This window comes from Macrobrachium rosenbergii, chromosome 13 (assembly GCF_040412425.1).
Source record: "Macrobrachium rosenbergii isolate ZJJX-2024 chromosome 13, ASM4041242v1, whole genome shotgun sequence".
Taxonomy (NCBI): Eukaryota; Metazoa; Arthropoda; class Malacostraca; order Decapoda; family Palaemonidae; genus Macrobrachium; species Macrobrachium rosenbergii.
This window is the reverse complement of record NC_089753.1, coordinates 56,623,443-56,637,497: the sequence shown is the minus strand read 5'-3', so window position 1 is coordinate 56,637,497 and position 14,055 is coordinate 56,623,443. Positions and strand designations below refer to the sequence as shown.

The window sequence follows — 14,055 nt, the reverse complement described above, 5'->3', positions numbered from 1 at the left end:
ATCAAGGTTATGTTTTGACTGATGAATTTTTAACCAGTAATGATGATGAGATTAGCAGCATAAATTTTATATTGGGTGCCAATTCCAGTTTTGTCTTCCCCAAAGTGAAATTTCCCTAGTGTTAACAATGAAGAGATTTCCCAAGAAGAATAAGATCCTGTTGCTCTTGAAGAGGCTCAAGAGTAGTCAAAGTGTTCCTGATGATAGTAGTGAAACTACTGTAGCAGAGTTAGCAAATATTGAGAGTTCAGCCCCTGAAGTTGGTCGAGTGACTAGAAAGAAGCTAATGGAACTGCAGAAGAAGGATAGAACGTTGGCTGATTTGTACTTCAGAGTTGTTGATAAAAAGAGATGCAACAAACTCCTACCTGTTATTATCTAAAGGAAGGATTGCTAATGAGGAAACATCGACCTGCAGATATACCAGGAAATGCTGAATGGGGTGAATACTATCAAAATTTGATTCCATATCCATTGAGGAAGCAAGTGGTAGCAGCAGCGCACGAGTCTGGACATATGGGAATCAGGAAGACTGTTGAGAAAATTGTGAAGTACAGTATTTTTTTTTGGCCTGGACTTCACAAGGATGTTAGCAGGATTTGCAGACAGTGTCACATGCCAGATAGCTGGAAAACCGAATGAAACCACTTAGAAAGACCCCCTACAACCCATAGAAGTTAGAGGAGAGCCCTTTAGCAAGCTGATCTTAGATGTGGTTGGGCCACCTCCGAAAATACCAACCACCTTCCAAAAAAAAAAAAAGGTAATGAATATCTGTTAACATTAATGTGTCCAGTGACAAGGCATCCTAAGGCAATTCCTGTAAGAAGTATAAGTGCAGAGGTAATTCCTGAGAAGTTGGTGGAGTTTCCTCCAAGTTTGGAACACCAGAAATTGTGCAAAGTGATAGAGGAACGAACTTTACTTCAAAATTGTTCCATGATGTGATGAATTTGTTGGGAGTGAAACAACAGTTATCAACTGCTTATCATCCAGAGACTCAAGGAGCCTTGGAAAGGTTCCACCAGACATTGAAAAGTATGTTAACAAATACTGTTATGAATCAGAAAGAGAATGGGATGTTGGTTTACCCTTGATGTTATTTGAAGTTAGGAATGCTTATCAAGAAAGTATGGGATGTTCACCAAATGAAATGATTTTTGGTCGAGACGTGAGAGGTCCACTGAAGATTCTTGCAGAGAATTGGGAAGAAAATCAAGAGGAAATCCAAGGAGAATATGTGAAGAATTTGAGGAAAAAGTTAAGAGAAATTAGAAAATTCTCTAGAAAATTTGAAAATACGTCAAGAGAAAATTAAAAGGAGATATGATGCTAAGACTAAGCTAAGAAGTTTTAGTGGAAGACAGCAACTTCTCATGTTCTTACCAGTGAAAAGATTTCCCCTTACCAGTAAGTTTCAAGGTCCTTATAGAATAAGAGAGAAGTTATGTGATGAACTTAAGTGATTGAAACACCAGGAAGAAGGAAATGACAGAAGAAGATACATGTGAATCTTTTGAAACCTTACTTCTAAGAGACTAAAATTGAAACAGTGTCAATAACACAGACAACTTCATCTGCAGAGGACGTTGATGGCTATGAATTGGGAGCTGAAAGCAAGATGAACAATTCTTCCATATTGGAAAATTTGGAGGATAAACTAAAATATCTGAGTGTTGAGCAAATTAGCAAATTAAGTGTGGTGACTCAAAGTTTCCCTGAAATTTTTGCAGATGTACCTAGGCATACCGATCTGACAAAGCATGAGATAAAGATCAGAGAAGATGGAAAACCTTTTAAACAGAGAGCTTATCGCTTATCACCTTTTCATTGAGATGTTTTGAAGAAAAGTTGTTGCAGCATGGATTAGCAGAACCCAGTTCAAGTCATTATAGTTCTCTATGTGTTAGTGAAGTTAGTATTATTATTAAAGTAGTTTAACCAGACCACTGAGCTGACTTTCAGCTCTCATAGGGCTGGCCCAAAGGATTTGATTAAAATACTAGGTCCAGATGGTTCATTTAGGATGTGTACTGATTATAGGAAACTGAATTCCACCAGCGTGGCTGACAATTATCCCTTGCCTCTTATTGATCAATTACTTGATAATATTGGGCAAGCCAAATTTGTTACCAAGATAGACTTGTTGAAAAGATATTATCAGATTCCCTTAGATGAGAATACTAAGTTTCTGTCAGCATTCAATACTCCTTTTGGACTATCAATACACTGTCTTGCCATTTGGTCTGATGAATGCACCTGCAACATTCTAATGAGTGATGGATCAACAGCTAGGATCCACAGGAGTTGATGTATACCTTGATGACGTGATTTATTCTAATACATGGGAAGAACATTTGAAGATTTTAAGGAAGTTTCCAAGAAACTACAGGAAGCAGGACTAACAATCAACTTACAAAAAAGTGAGTTTGGAAAGGCAACTGTTCAGTATCTAGGATTTGTAGTTGGAAAAGGCCTTCTCGCTCCTGTTGACATTAACGTAGAACGTATCCGTAAGACTAACACCCCTCTACTACGAGGAAACAGCTACAAAGATTTTTGGGCATGGCTGGATTTTATTGCCGATTCTGTCCAAATTTCTCAGCCATAGTGGCTCCCTTAACTGGATTAACCTGCCCGAAGACAAAGTTTGTTTGGACTCCAGAATGTCAAGGATCATTTGAGAAGGTTAAAGCCATATTAACTTCAAGACCAGTGCTTCAAGCTCCAGACTTCAGTATGAAGTTTGTAATACAAGTTGATACATCTGACTGTGGAATTGAAGCTGTTCTACTTCAAGAAGATTACAGCTGTATTCTGCACCCAGTGTGTTTCATGTCTTCAAAGTTGAAAAAGCATCAGAAAACTTACTCAACAATCAAAAAAGAAATGTTAGCATTAATCACAGCACTGAAAAAGTTTGAAGTGTATGTGAACCAACCCAAGAATGAAGAAATTTTAGTGTTATCTGACCACAACCCTATCTCATTCATCAATGAGATGAAAAATAACAATCAGAGACTGACCAGGTGGTCTTTATGCCTGCAACCGTATAATGTAAAAGTGAAACACATTTCAGGAAAGAACAATGTAACTGCAAGTTATTTATCCCATTGTGAATCATCGGATTCAACCCGGGATAAATAATCTTCTGGGGGGAAGAATTTCATGATGTTGACTTGTAATATGTATATCAACCTATAGTTTTCATATATTTACAGTACTCATCTATTTATCATGTGTTATGTGTAATAATAACTGTTGAAATATCATATGAAGTGTAGTGTCAGATCTCAAAAGAGTTAATGATTTAGATAACTTAACAGCGTAATTAGAATTAATAATACATTTTTAATAGTAAAGTAGTATATCAGCAACATGTGTGTATGGTAGGAAGGCATGTTTCACTTCATTTGTCATCATGAAAGATAAGCCGCTGACAGGTCAAGATAACAATCACTGCGGTCGGGTTTTTCGTTTTGTTTTTAAAACATGCCAGTCATAATTAGCCAGTTGCAGTCTGTTTGATCGTGTAAAGGTTTCTGTAAAAGTTTTGTCCCATACGAGAAGACAAATGACTTAGCAATGTTACATCCATTGCTCTGATCACGTATTGTTCTGACTGCATCCCATACGATTTTTTTTTTTTTTTGAATCACGTATGCCCTGTTGAGAGTAAGAGTATATGTCTCAATCGATTACGTCATGTTTTGTAAGACTGCAGTTCAAAACATTTTGCTTCCTACTTCTGGAACTTTCTCTTGTATCTCCTTCCCAAAATCCCTTAAATGATGTCATCTGATTCTTTCATTTCTTACTGGAATTCTAAAATCTGCTCATTCCGATTTCAGAGACCGTTCATATTAGTTCCCTACCTCTCTCTCTCTTTCTCTTTCTTCAAAAGAGAGAAATTATTAACGTAAAGCGTAAAGTGTTAGCGTGGTCACTGGTGTTAATCTTAGCTTTTGAGATCTAAGTGTACGAAACATGTGTAACAGTAACAGCGCCTTATAAAAAAAGAAGTGTGTTTTGTGAATTTAAAGCAGCTGAGTGATTTTGCAGATGTTTTCACAAGCTTGTGTAAGGTAAAGTGAATTTACTTATTATTACCATGTACAGTAAGGTATATTAGGGAAATTTTGCCTTAGTGAAATTATTATTGATAAATCTTTTGTGTATTTTTGTGTTATTGTGTTTGCAATCTCTTGATTTATATATTTGTGATTTAACATTTATTTACTTAGCAATTTAAATATTTCTTGATAATTTAACATTGCATACTTGATTTAATTTTCATTTACTAAGATTTTCTTTTCAAATTGAGTAATTCTTGATAGTTTAAATTATGCCTGATCAATTTAATTTCTTGATAAATTACAGTTTTGTGATTTAGTTTTGTTTAATAATTTGACTCAAGAATTAATTGAATTTTGTTTTGTTTTCAAGTAATAGTAAAATTTTCAGATTGTGAATTGTAATTATAAATTTTGAATTTAAAAATAAATTTTTGTATTTAAAATTTTTAAAAAACAGTGTTTCATTTACTAACCACCAGTGACTAGGATTAATTGTGTGCCTAAGGCAAAGTGATAAACATGTTTGTTTCTTTAGTTTTGCTGAAGTGAATTAAGACCAGGGAAACAGTTAAGTTGTTTGATGGAGTGATGCCCTTTTACTCTAATATATTTCTTGTTTAATTGTTGATAACTCACACTTGTTTTGATACAGTTAGTTTAATTTTTCACATGATTAACCCTTAAACGCCGACTGAACGTATCATACGTCGACTAAAATTGTCTGTTGGGTGCCAAGTGGGCGTACACGTCTTGTCGACTGCAAAAAATTTCAACCTTCGGTCAACTTTAACTCGACGGAAATGGTCGAAAAATGCAATTGTAAGCTAAAACTCTTACATTCTAGTAATATTCAATCATTTACCTTCATTTTCCAACAAATTGGTAGTCTCTAGCACAATATTTCGATTTATGGTGAATTTTTGACAAAAACTTTTTCCATACGTCCGTGCGGTAACTCTGCCGAAAATTTCAGAAATTCTTTCGTCATTTTGTCGTAATTTTTGCACTGTTTTATATTAGCCGTTACATAAAGTTTTATATATGAGCGCAATTTCATGTAAAATACAGCAAAATACAACCCATGGTTGTAGCTTTTATCAGTTTGGAAATATTTTCATATAAATCACGATAACTGCCAAAATTTCAACCTTCGGTCAACTTTGACTCGACCGAAATGGTAAAAAAACGCAATTGTAAGCTAAAACTCTTACATTCTAGTAATATCCAATCATTTACCTTCATTTTCCAACAAATTGGAAGTCTATAGCACAATATTTTGATTTATGGTGAATTTCTGAAAAAAAAAACTTTTTCCTTTCGCTGCATGTATACAACTTGGGACAACATCTCAGAAATTCTTTCGTCAAGTTGTCGTAATGTTTGCATCGTTTTACATTAGTCATTACATAAACTTTTATATATGAAAATGTGCGCAATTTCATGTAGAATACAACAGAAAATAAATCATGGTTGTAGCTTTTATCAGTTTTGAAAAATTTTCACATAAATCACGATAACTGCCAAAATTTCAACCTTCAAATTTAATCGACCAAATGGTCGAAAAAAACGCAATTGTAAGCTAAAACTCTTACATTCTAGTAATATTCAATCATTTACCTTCATTTTGCAATAAATTGGAAGTCTCTAGCACAATATTTCGATTTATGGTGAATTTTTTAAAAACATTTTCCTTACGTCCGTCGCGGTAACTCGCCAACATCTCAGAAATTCTTTCATTGTCGTAATGTTTGCACCGTTTTAGATTAGTCGTTACATAAACTTTTATACTGTATATGAATATGTGCGCAATTTCATGTAGAATACAACAGAAAATAACTCATGGTTGTAGCTTTTATCAGTTTTGAAATATTTTCATATAAATCACGATAAATAGAAAAAATTAGACTTTCGGTCAACTTTAACTAACTGCAACTGTAAGCTAAAACACTTACAGTCTAGTAATATTCAATCAATTAGCTTCATTTTTCAACAAACAGGAAGTCTCAAGCACAATATTTCAATTTATGGTGAATTTTTGAAAAAAACATTTTTTTACGTCTGCGCTACAATTCATGCATCATATTGTGATAATATTTTCTCTGTGTTGCTTTGATCGTTTTACAATTTGTTATATACCAAAATCATCGCAATTTAGTGTACACTACAAAGGAAAAAATATAACCCGTTAGCTTTAACCATTTTGCTCACAGCGCGATTTGTATAAAATTATATATGAAAAATTTTTTTTGCGCTGTCATATATTTCAATATTTATATATGATAATGATATTTTTTTCATTTCTGATGGTTGCACACTAAACTTCAGGCAATGACAAAAAAAGGAGCCAAAAATGAACTCCTAATCTTAAAAACTAAGCGTGCTGTGATTTTTAAAAAAAAACTTTTCTTCCGCTTCGGCGCTAACTCCCAAACGCCGCCGGCATATGGGAGCCGTTTTTGTAAATAGAGGCTCTGCGTTAGAGGGTTAATGAGCTTTTTAAGGGATCACTGTTACCTTTAGAGTACTCAGTCGTAATTTTTATTATGCGAGTTCAGGTATCTGGCTAGAGTGAGGTAAATTTTTGAATTCTGTGATTAGTTGTATAATAACCAGGTACTTGGAATGCATCGTGACTATATATATAATACATATCTATATATATATATATATATATATATATATATATATATATATATATATATATATATATATAATTAGTTGTATAATAACCAGGTACTTGAATGCATCATGACTATATATATATATATATATATATATATATATATATATATATATATATATATATATATATATAACAGTACTTGAATGCATCATGATATATATATATATATATATATATATATATATATATATATATATATATATATATATATATATATATATATATACATATATATATACATATACATATATACATATAAACATACATACATATATATATATATATATATATATATATATATATATATATATATATATATATATATATATATATATATATATATATATATAATGGCACCTATGTCAACCTCTACAGGTGAAAACAATGCTCCTTTAACAAGCCATAAACAGGAGAATGGTATGCACATATAGCTGTCAAGATGAGTCACAGGACAGAAAAGTGGAACCTGTATACCAAATCACTGATGAGACATGGGAATGATCATACAGCCAACACGCAAAATCTAGGCAAGACTTTGTAGGACAGCACTCATGTCTCTAGTCAAAGACAAGTCATGAGAGAGAAGCGTGAGCCTCTCCAGTCACTGATGAAACACAAGAACTTACATACATACATACATATACAAAGCAGTCAATGATCAGCTGACTGAATGACACTGATGAATAAACCCTACGCACTTGTTTTTGTTGCACTTCTTGTCCAACCCAGCTTACAACCACAACTAGCAAAAGACAGACTTACAAACCGACCAACAAACCACAAACAAGAGCGCTCTCAACCTTAAGCCACTACCGCTTGCTTGTCACTCACCGCCAACCCGCTCTTCTCATGACTAATGTCTTCAGGGCATCTTATGACGTCACAACAATAACCGTTGCGCCATTTCAAACATAAGGAGAGGACTGTTTTATAAACATCTAATAAAATTAAACGTGTACTTCTACATATTTCTTAAATGCATAATGCATATACCTACTTCACTAACTTCTAAAACTGAATAATCACACTTATCTCCTCCTCCCTCCACTCCAGTTTCCTCTTATACTAATCCCCTCTAATCTCCATTATTCTCCAATTCTTTACCCTCCACATAATTTCTGATATTTTCCCCTGAAACTCCTGCTTTAGTCAATACATCAGCTATCTGATGCTTTCTGTTTATTCATCTCACCTCCTTTATTTCTCCAGAGTCTACTGTTTCTCTTATTGCTGCAATATCAATTTTTAATCTCTTACTACTTACTCCTGTACTTGATTTAATTGTAGTCATTAGTGTTTTACTATCAGTTTTAACCAATGCTTCAAATTTTCTCTCTCCTATTATCTCTTCCCACAAATGTTTGAAATTTACTAATCCTTCTATGGCCTTCCCCACACTCACAAGCTTCTGCTTCAATGGTGGATTTTGCTACTCCAGGATTTTCTGGATTTCCACCATATGGGATTTCTCCTCTTACCATCTGTCATGGATATCACATAACCCAACTGTGTATGACAATCTTCAATATTCCCAAATGAAGCATCTGCATAAGCTTCCCAATATATCTTTTCTTCTTCTAACTCACTTATTATCACTTCTCGCATATGTTCTTAGTTTTTCTCACTATATTACTCAGCTTTTTCATATCTTGAGTCGTTCCTTCTTTAAAAGCTTTACTTAATTCACTAACATCGTATAATATTTCTGGCACAGTATATAGCGATACCCAATTCAACTGTCCTACCACTGATCTATACTCTTAAATCCTTTTGTCATACTACTTTATTACCTGTAAATCTTCTAGCTTCTAGTTCTCTTATAGAATTTATATACTGCCATTGATTAAGATACATTCTATTTTCCTTATGCTCTTCCATTACTCCCATATACTCAAAACTTTTACTTTCATGTTCTCCTCCTTGCAATTTCCCTTTCAACTTCCCAATTGTTTCCTTTAAAAATCCTTCAGTTCCTCCATAACAAAAATCATCTGCATGTGTACATAAAATACCATTCAGTTTATTGTCTTTCCTCCAAAAGAATATATTAGGTTCTAATCTATTTCTCTCACCTTCAAGCTCCTCCACCACTTTTGCCACCTTACAATACCATGCCTTTGCTGCATCCTTGAGCCCATAAACAGTTTTCTTGTTTCCATAATCTGCTCCAACCATGTTCACTGGGTGGTTTTAAATACTGTATACCTCTCTTTGTATTTCATCACATTATAAATATGCAGTTTTTACATCTAATGTATAGCAAGTCTAATCTTTCAATTTAACTATCGTCAAACAAAATTTTCAAATTTCAGCATTGCATGTAGGAGCATCTTTTTCCCATTCAGCCATTTCTTCTTCAAAACCTCTAGCTAGCAATCTTGCTTTATGTATCCTTTTTCCCCTTTTACCTTTTCAGTTTCTATCCATCTTGTAGATATAGCTTTCTGACCAACATCATTTACCTCCTCAAATATACTGTTTTCTCTCCAACTTTGTGGTTCTTTTTCTTTACCTTCAATTACGCTTTTATTTTCAAATTCCAGCAAAACCTCTTCTTTATCTTCAATTTTTTCTACATGACTATAATCTCTTAAGTTAACCCATCCCTTGTCACCTGACTGTGAGTATTCTACATTGTACAAATCAGCCCAAAATTTGCTTTATCTTTTTCCTGCAAGACTTAATATAGTCCATTCTTCTACTTGTCCTGTATTTTTGTTTATTGCTCTAACTCTATTTCCCTCTTTGAATTTGGGTATCTCTTCTATTAACTCACTTTTCCCTTCATCTTCCAGTGTTTCCTCCTCCAAATCTCTTTCTATAGCCTCTTCTATATCTGCATTCCTTCTCCAGCCCATTACCATCTCTTTTCCTTCCTGCCCATCTATATTCCCTTCCTTTGATGCACGGGATTCATCCTTCACTGTATATGTTTTATCTATTTTAGGTATCTTTTCTTTTCCTGGTGACAGGCTTTGAATCCTAGTAATATGTATTCTAGCTACTTCTCTTAGAGAATCCCCATGTTTGACCATTACCGTTTTACCTGATACTCCCACTACCTGAGCAGGTCCTCTCCACTCATTTTCATTTTCACTCTTATAGAATACCTCATCTCCCACTAGTGCTTCTTAAAATGTATATTCTCTGACTTTTTGTTTAAAGCAATTCTTATTTTATTACAAGACTCAATTTTGATAAACACTTCTCTGGCCTTATGCATTGCGTTCAGTGTATCCCTTACTATACTTTCTTCCATACCTTTCTCTCTGCTGGCAGGACTTGAACTCTCTTCTCCCATTAAATTTCGCAAAGAAGGGTTTTTTCCAAATACTAATTGGTTAGGGGAGAAACTGCCATTGTTTATTAAGCAATTCCTGACACTCACTACCCATCTTAATGCTACTGACCGATCCACTTCCTCATCATCTTTCATCTTCCTTAAGCTTTCTTTGATTATGCCTACCGTTTTCTCACATATTCCATTGCTCCATGGAGATTCAGATGCTGTGGTCAATACTTTAATATTCCATCTTTTTGCCATCCTCCTTACTTTTTCATTTTGAAATTCTCCCCTGTTGTCTGATAATATTTTAGAAGGTTCTCCAAATATTGCAAACCAACCAATCATAAAGTGTCTTTATAATAGTTTCTGGTTTCTTGTCTTTTATCCAAAAAGCCTGAGAATACCTCGTTGCCATATCTACCATTACCAAGAACTTTCTCTCTTCTATCACTCCCACATCCATTGCTAACTTCATTAAATATTTCACTCCAAGACACCCCACTACTGGTTTAGCTGGATTTCTTTTGTATCTTTCACATACCTCACAAACTGCAATCAAGTCTGTTAGTAACTTTTATTTCCTCTTCTTTTTCTCTCAAACCATCACTCCACTATGCTTCTTCCATTAGCTTCCATTTTTCATCTCCACTTCCATGACCAATTGTAGATGTAACGTCATCATTGCACCTTTAAGTTTCCTTAGACTCTTTCCCTTTCATCCCTCCAGTAACAATTCTCATTCTACCTTCCTCTGCAAAATTGGTATTCTTAGGTGACCCTGTTTATCTTCTCTTAACTTTACCTTCATTTCCCCTAATACTTCTATTTTAACACATTTCTCTTTTAAATTTATAGTCATACCCATTTTACTCATGGTTTTCTTACCTATTAACCACGGTACATCATCCTCCAAAATTTCTGTCTTCAAATAAAAGTTTTGTTTTTCAATATCACTGGTATTTCCGTTACTCATTTTGACTTGTATGATGGCTCACCAAAATTAAATACTTTATTAGACTCTTTCTTAGTATCATACATTCTCTATAATTCTTCCTCATTCAAACCCACGACAATGCGTGCTAGTCACAATTCCCCACAAACTGTCGATATCTTTGGTTTTCTCTCTCTCTCCCGAAATTCACATAAGCCTTCTGACCCCCACCATTCCCCTTCCTCTTTACTGTATTCAATAATCCCTCAAATATTCTTTTCATTATCTGTGACACTGTTTTATATTCCAACTTTCCTTGACCACAAGCTGCTAATACAATTTGTTTCTTGTTTGTGAGATTCACTTGTTCTAATTCATGACAACCCTTTGCTTCTTCAAGCATGCTTTTCCTTATTGCTCTACTACACTCTGATTCTGGCTTCTCATACCTAATTATAAACTCTCTTATCTTTTCACTAGATTTTCTTTCTATTTTAAAATAATCTTTCATTTTACTGTAATCTTCCATTAGAGTATCTTATAGATATACTTCATCTAGTTTGGATAAGATTATCTCTGAACCCTCTTTATCCTTAAGTTCATCTCTATCTATCCCTTCTGTCACTTCTGAAGCTTTTCCTTTTTAGCTCATTCTTATCTCTACCCCTCTCCATCCTTTATACTCACCCTGTATCCTGCTAAATCTCATACATTCTCTTCTCCACTTCCATTTCATTCCCAAATGCTTGCTGTCAGGTCTGTCCATTTCTGACTAACCACGCTCTGCTACCAATTGAATAAACTCTACACACCTGTTTCCATTGCACTTCTTGTCCAATCCAGCTCACAACCACAACCAACAAAAGATAGACTTACATACTGACCAACAAACCAAAAACGAGAGCGCTCTCAACCTTAAGCCACCACTGCTTGCTTGTCACTCACTGCCATCCCGCTATTCTCCTGACTATCATCTTCAGGGCATTGTATGCCATCACAACAATAACCGTTGCGCCACTTCAAACATAAGGAGTGGACTGCTTTAAAAACATCTAATAAAATTAAACTCATACCTTGTAGACATTTCTTAAATGCCTAACATATATACCTACTTCACTAACCCAGATAATAAAAACAACAAAATAATGATTAAATTTATAAAACTGACAATTAATCAACTGGTTATTCCAGACATCTCACTAATATCAAATATTAATCACTACATTTTATAAGTAAATGAAAACAAATGACTACTAGAAGTGGCGTAAAATGCATGTTTGAAACCAACTGATGAAAAAGAAAATGTTCAGAACAGCACTCAAAACATATCCATTATGGAACGAGCAGTGTTCATAATCAAAGCACTTGTATTTGACCTGTAAAAAGAAAGAACTCACTTTCTGGACTGAGGGTTTTCAACAGCTACCTCACTTGGACCAGACATTCAGTACTCACATTTATTTCCTCCTGGCATTTGTAAATTTGAGGTTTGTACTTTGTAGGGACACACTTGTATTATATCCTACCTCTGATTGCTGCAGGGAATGGGTTACCGAACTTCTCCATGTATTCTGCCTCATACCTCGATACATCAGCTTTGCCACGATACAGTATAGACACTGCACCCTTCGCTCCCATTACTGCTACCTGAGAAATATTTTTGTTAAATATAAAAAATAATGAAGAGAAATACACTAACAAGGTTCAGATGCAACAAAGTATATTGCAGATATGACATACAAGTCCTTAAAGCTGGAAAAATGCATTGACAATAAAAACACCTATATTTATAGTATAAGCTAAACTTTAATAAAAAAAATTTAAATTTACACTAAATATTCTTTAAGAAAGCAGACTGATATGATACCTCTGCAGTAGGCCAAGTGTAGCTCACGTCTCCTCTCAAGTGCTTGGAAGACATGACATCATATGCCCCACCATAAGCCTGTAAATACAATTCAGTGTGACCTCAGCAAGGAAACTGCAAATAAGCTGAAATTTTACAGCTACTTCATGTAAAGGGTAGTTATTTTATGTTGAAACATTTTACAAAATTCACATAAAACTATCATTATAAAAGTCTTTCCCTCTCTAAGGTTTCTAGCTGCAACCTGCATCCTAAAAAAATCATTAGTATTAGTAACCAAGGTGAGTGAGGTGGTCCCATAATAAGTGATGCTTCCCCTCCAACAAACTATACCTCCTATTTAATGCCATCACCTACAGAGGTTGGTATGCACATAACAAAAAAAATTACAAGAAATTTTTTCATGTTGATAAAAAATATAGACTGGTACTCTCTTTCCCATATCAAGACAGATAAACAACTGACACATTTCTCATAAGTCACGAAAATACACTAGCAGCACACTAACAAGAAATACTGGTACTCTTCCTTCCCATCTAAAGACAGATAAACAACTGACACACTTCTCATAAGTCACAAAAATGCATTGGCAACATACTAAGAGCAAAAAATACCATATAATTCATTCCATGGTTCATACCTAGGCTGCAATGACCTCACTTTCTTTTCAATAAAAAGACTTAACCTTAGCTCCAGTCACTTTGTCAGAAGTCTTCCTAGGTATGTCTTCTTTTAGAAAAAAAAAAGCAATTGTATACTAGTTCTACTCATCCAGTTATCTCCTTGTTGGTAGTAAATGACAACAATACACTTGTGAACTATGACATTGAGAAGGGGTACCTTCTATATGTAGTCCTTCACAAGTCTACAGCACATTTATACCTTGCATAATACTAACTTAAATCCTTCTTCTGGAAAGGAATATCGAGGTCCTCGCCTTTCCTATCTCCCTCATTATATTCCTGAAAGGATGTCATCTCTTCAATGTGTTCTTAATTCTTTGGGTGTCAGAAGTTGTCATGAATCATATTTATTTGTAGCAATGCATCCTCTTTCACACATCTAAGACATCACAGTTGTATCCTTTGAAATGTCCATGATTCATTCTGGAGGTGAAATCTACAATTCATTAACCCCACCTTGGAATACAATATTCCCTTAATCACCTGCAATATTACGTGCCAGGTGGGTGTGGGTTCCTCAGTTGATATG

The 14,055-nt window shown here is 34.4% G+C and overlaps 1 protein-coding gene across 1 annotated transcript in view; it reads right to left on the bottom strand.

Annotated features, from left to right (window-relative positions):
* LOC136845346 (propionyl-CoA carboxylase beta chain, mitochondrial-like) overlaps window positions 1–14,055 on the bottom strand; it is a 58,924-nt gene that overhangs the window by 5,719 nt on the left and 39,150 nt on the right. Inside the window, exons 8-9 of the mRNA XM_067115588.1 lie at window positions 12,844–12,921; window positions 12,503–12,623 (exon numbers count right to left, since the gene is read on the bottom strand). Coding sequence (XP_066971689.1) covers window positions 12,503–12,623; window positions 12,844–12,921 — 199 coding nt within the window. The remainder of the gene's footprint in view (window positions 1–12,502; window positions 12,624–12,843; window positions 12,922–14,055) is intronic.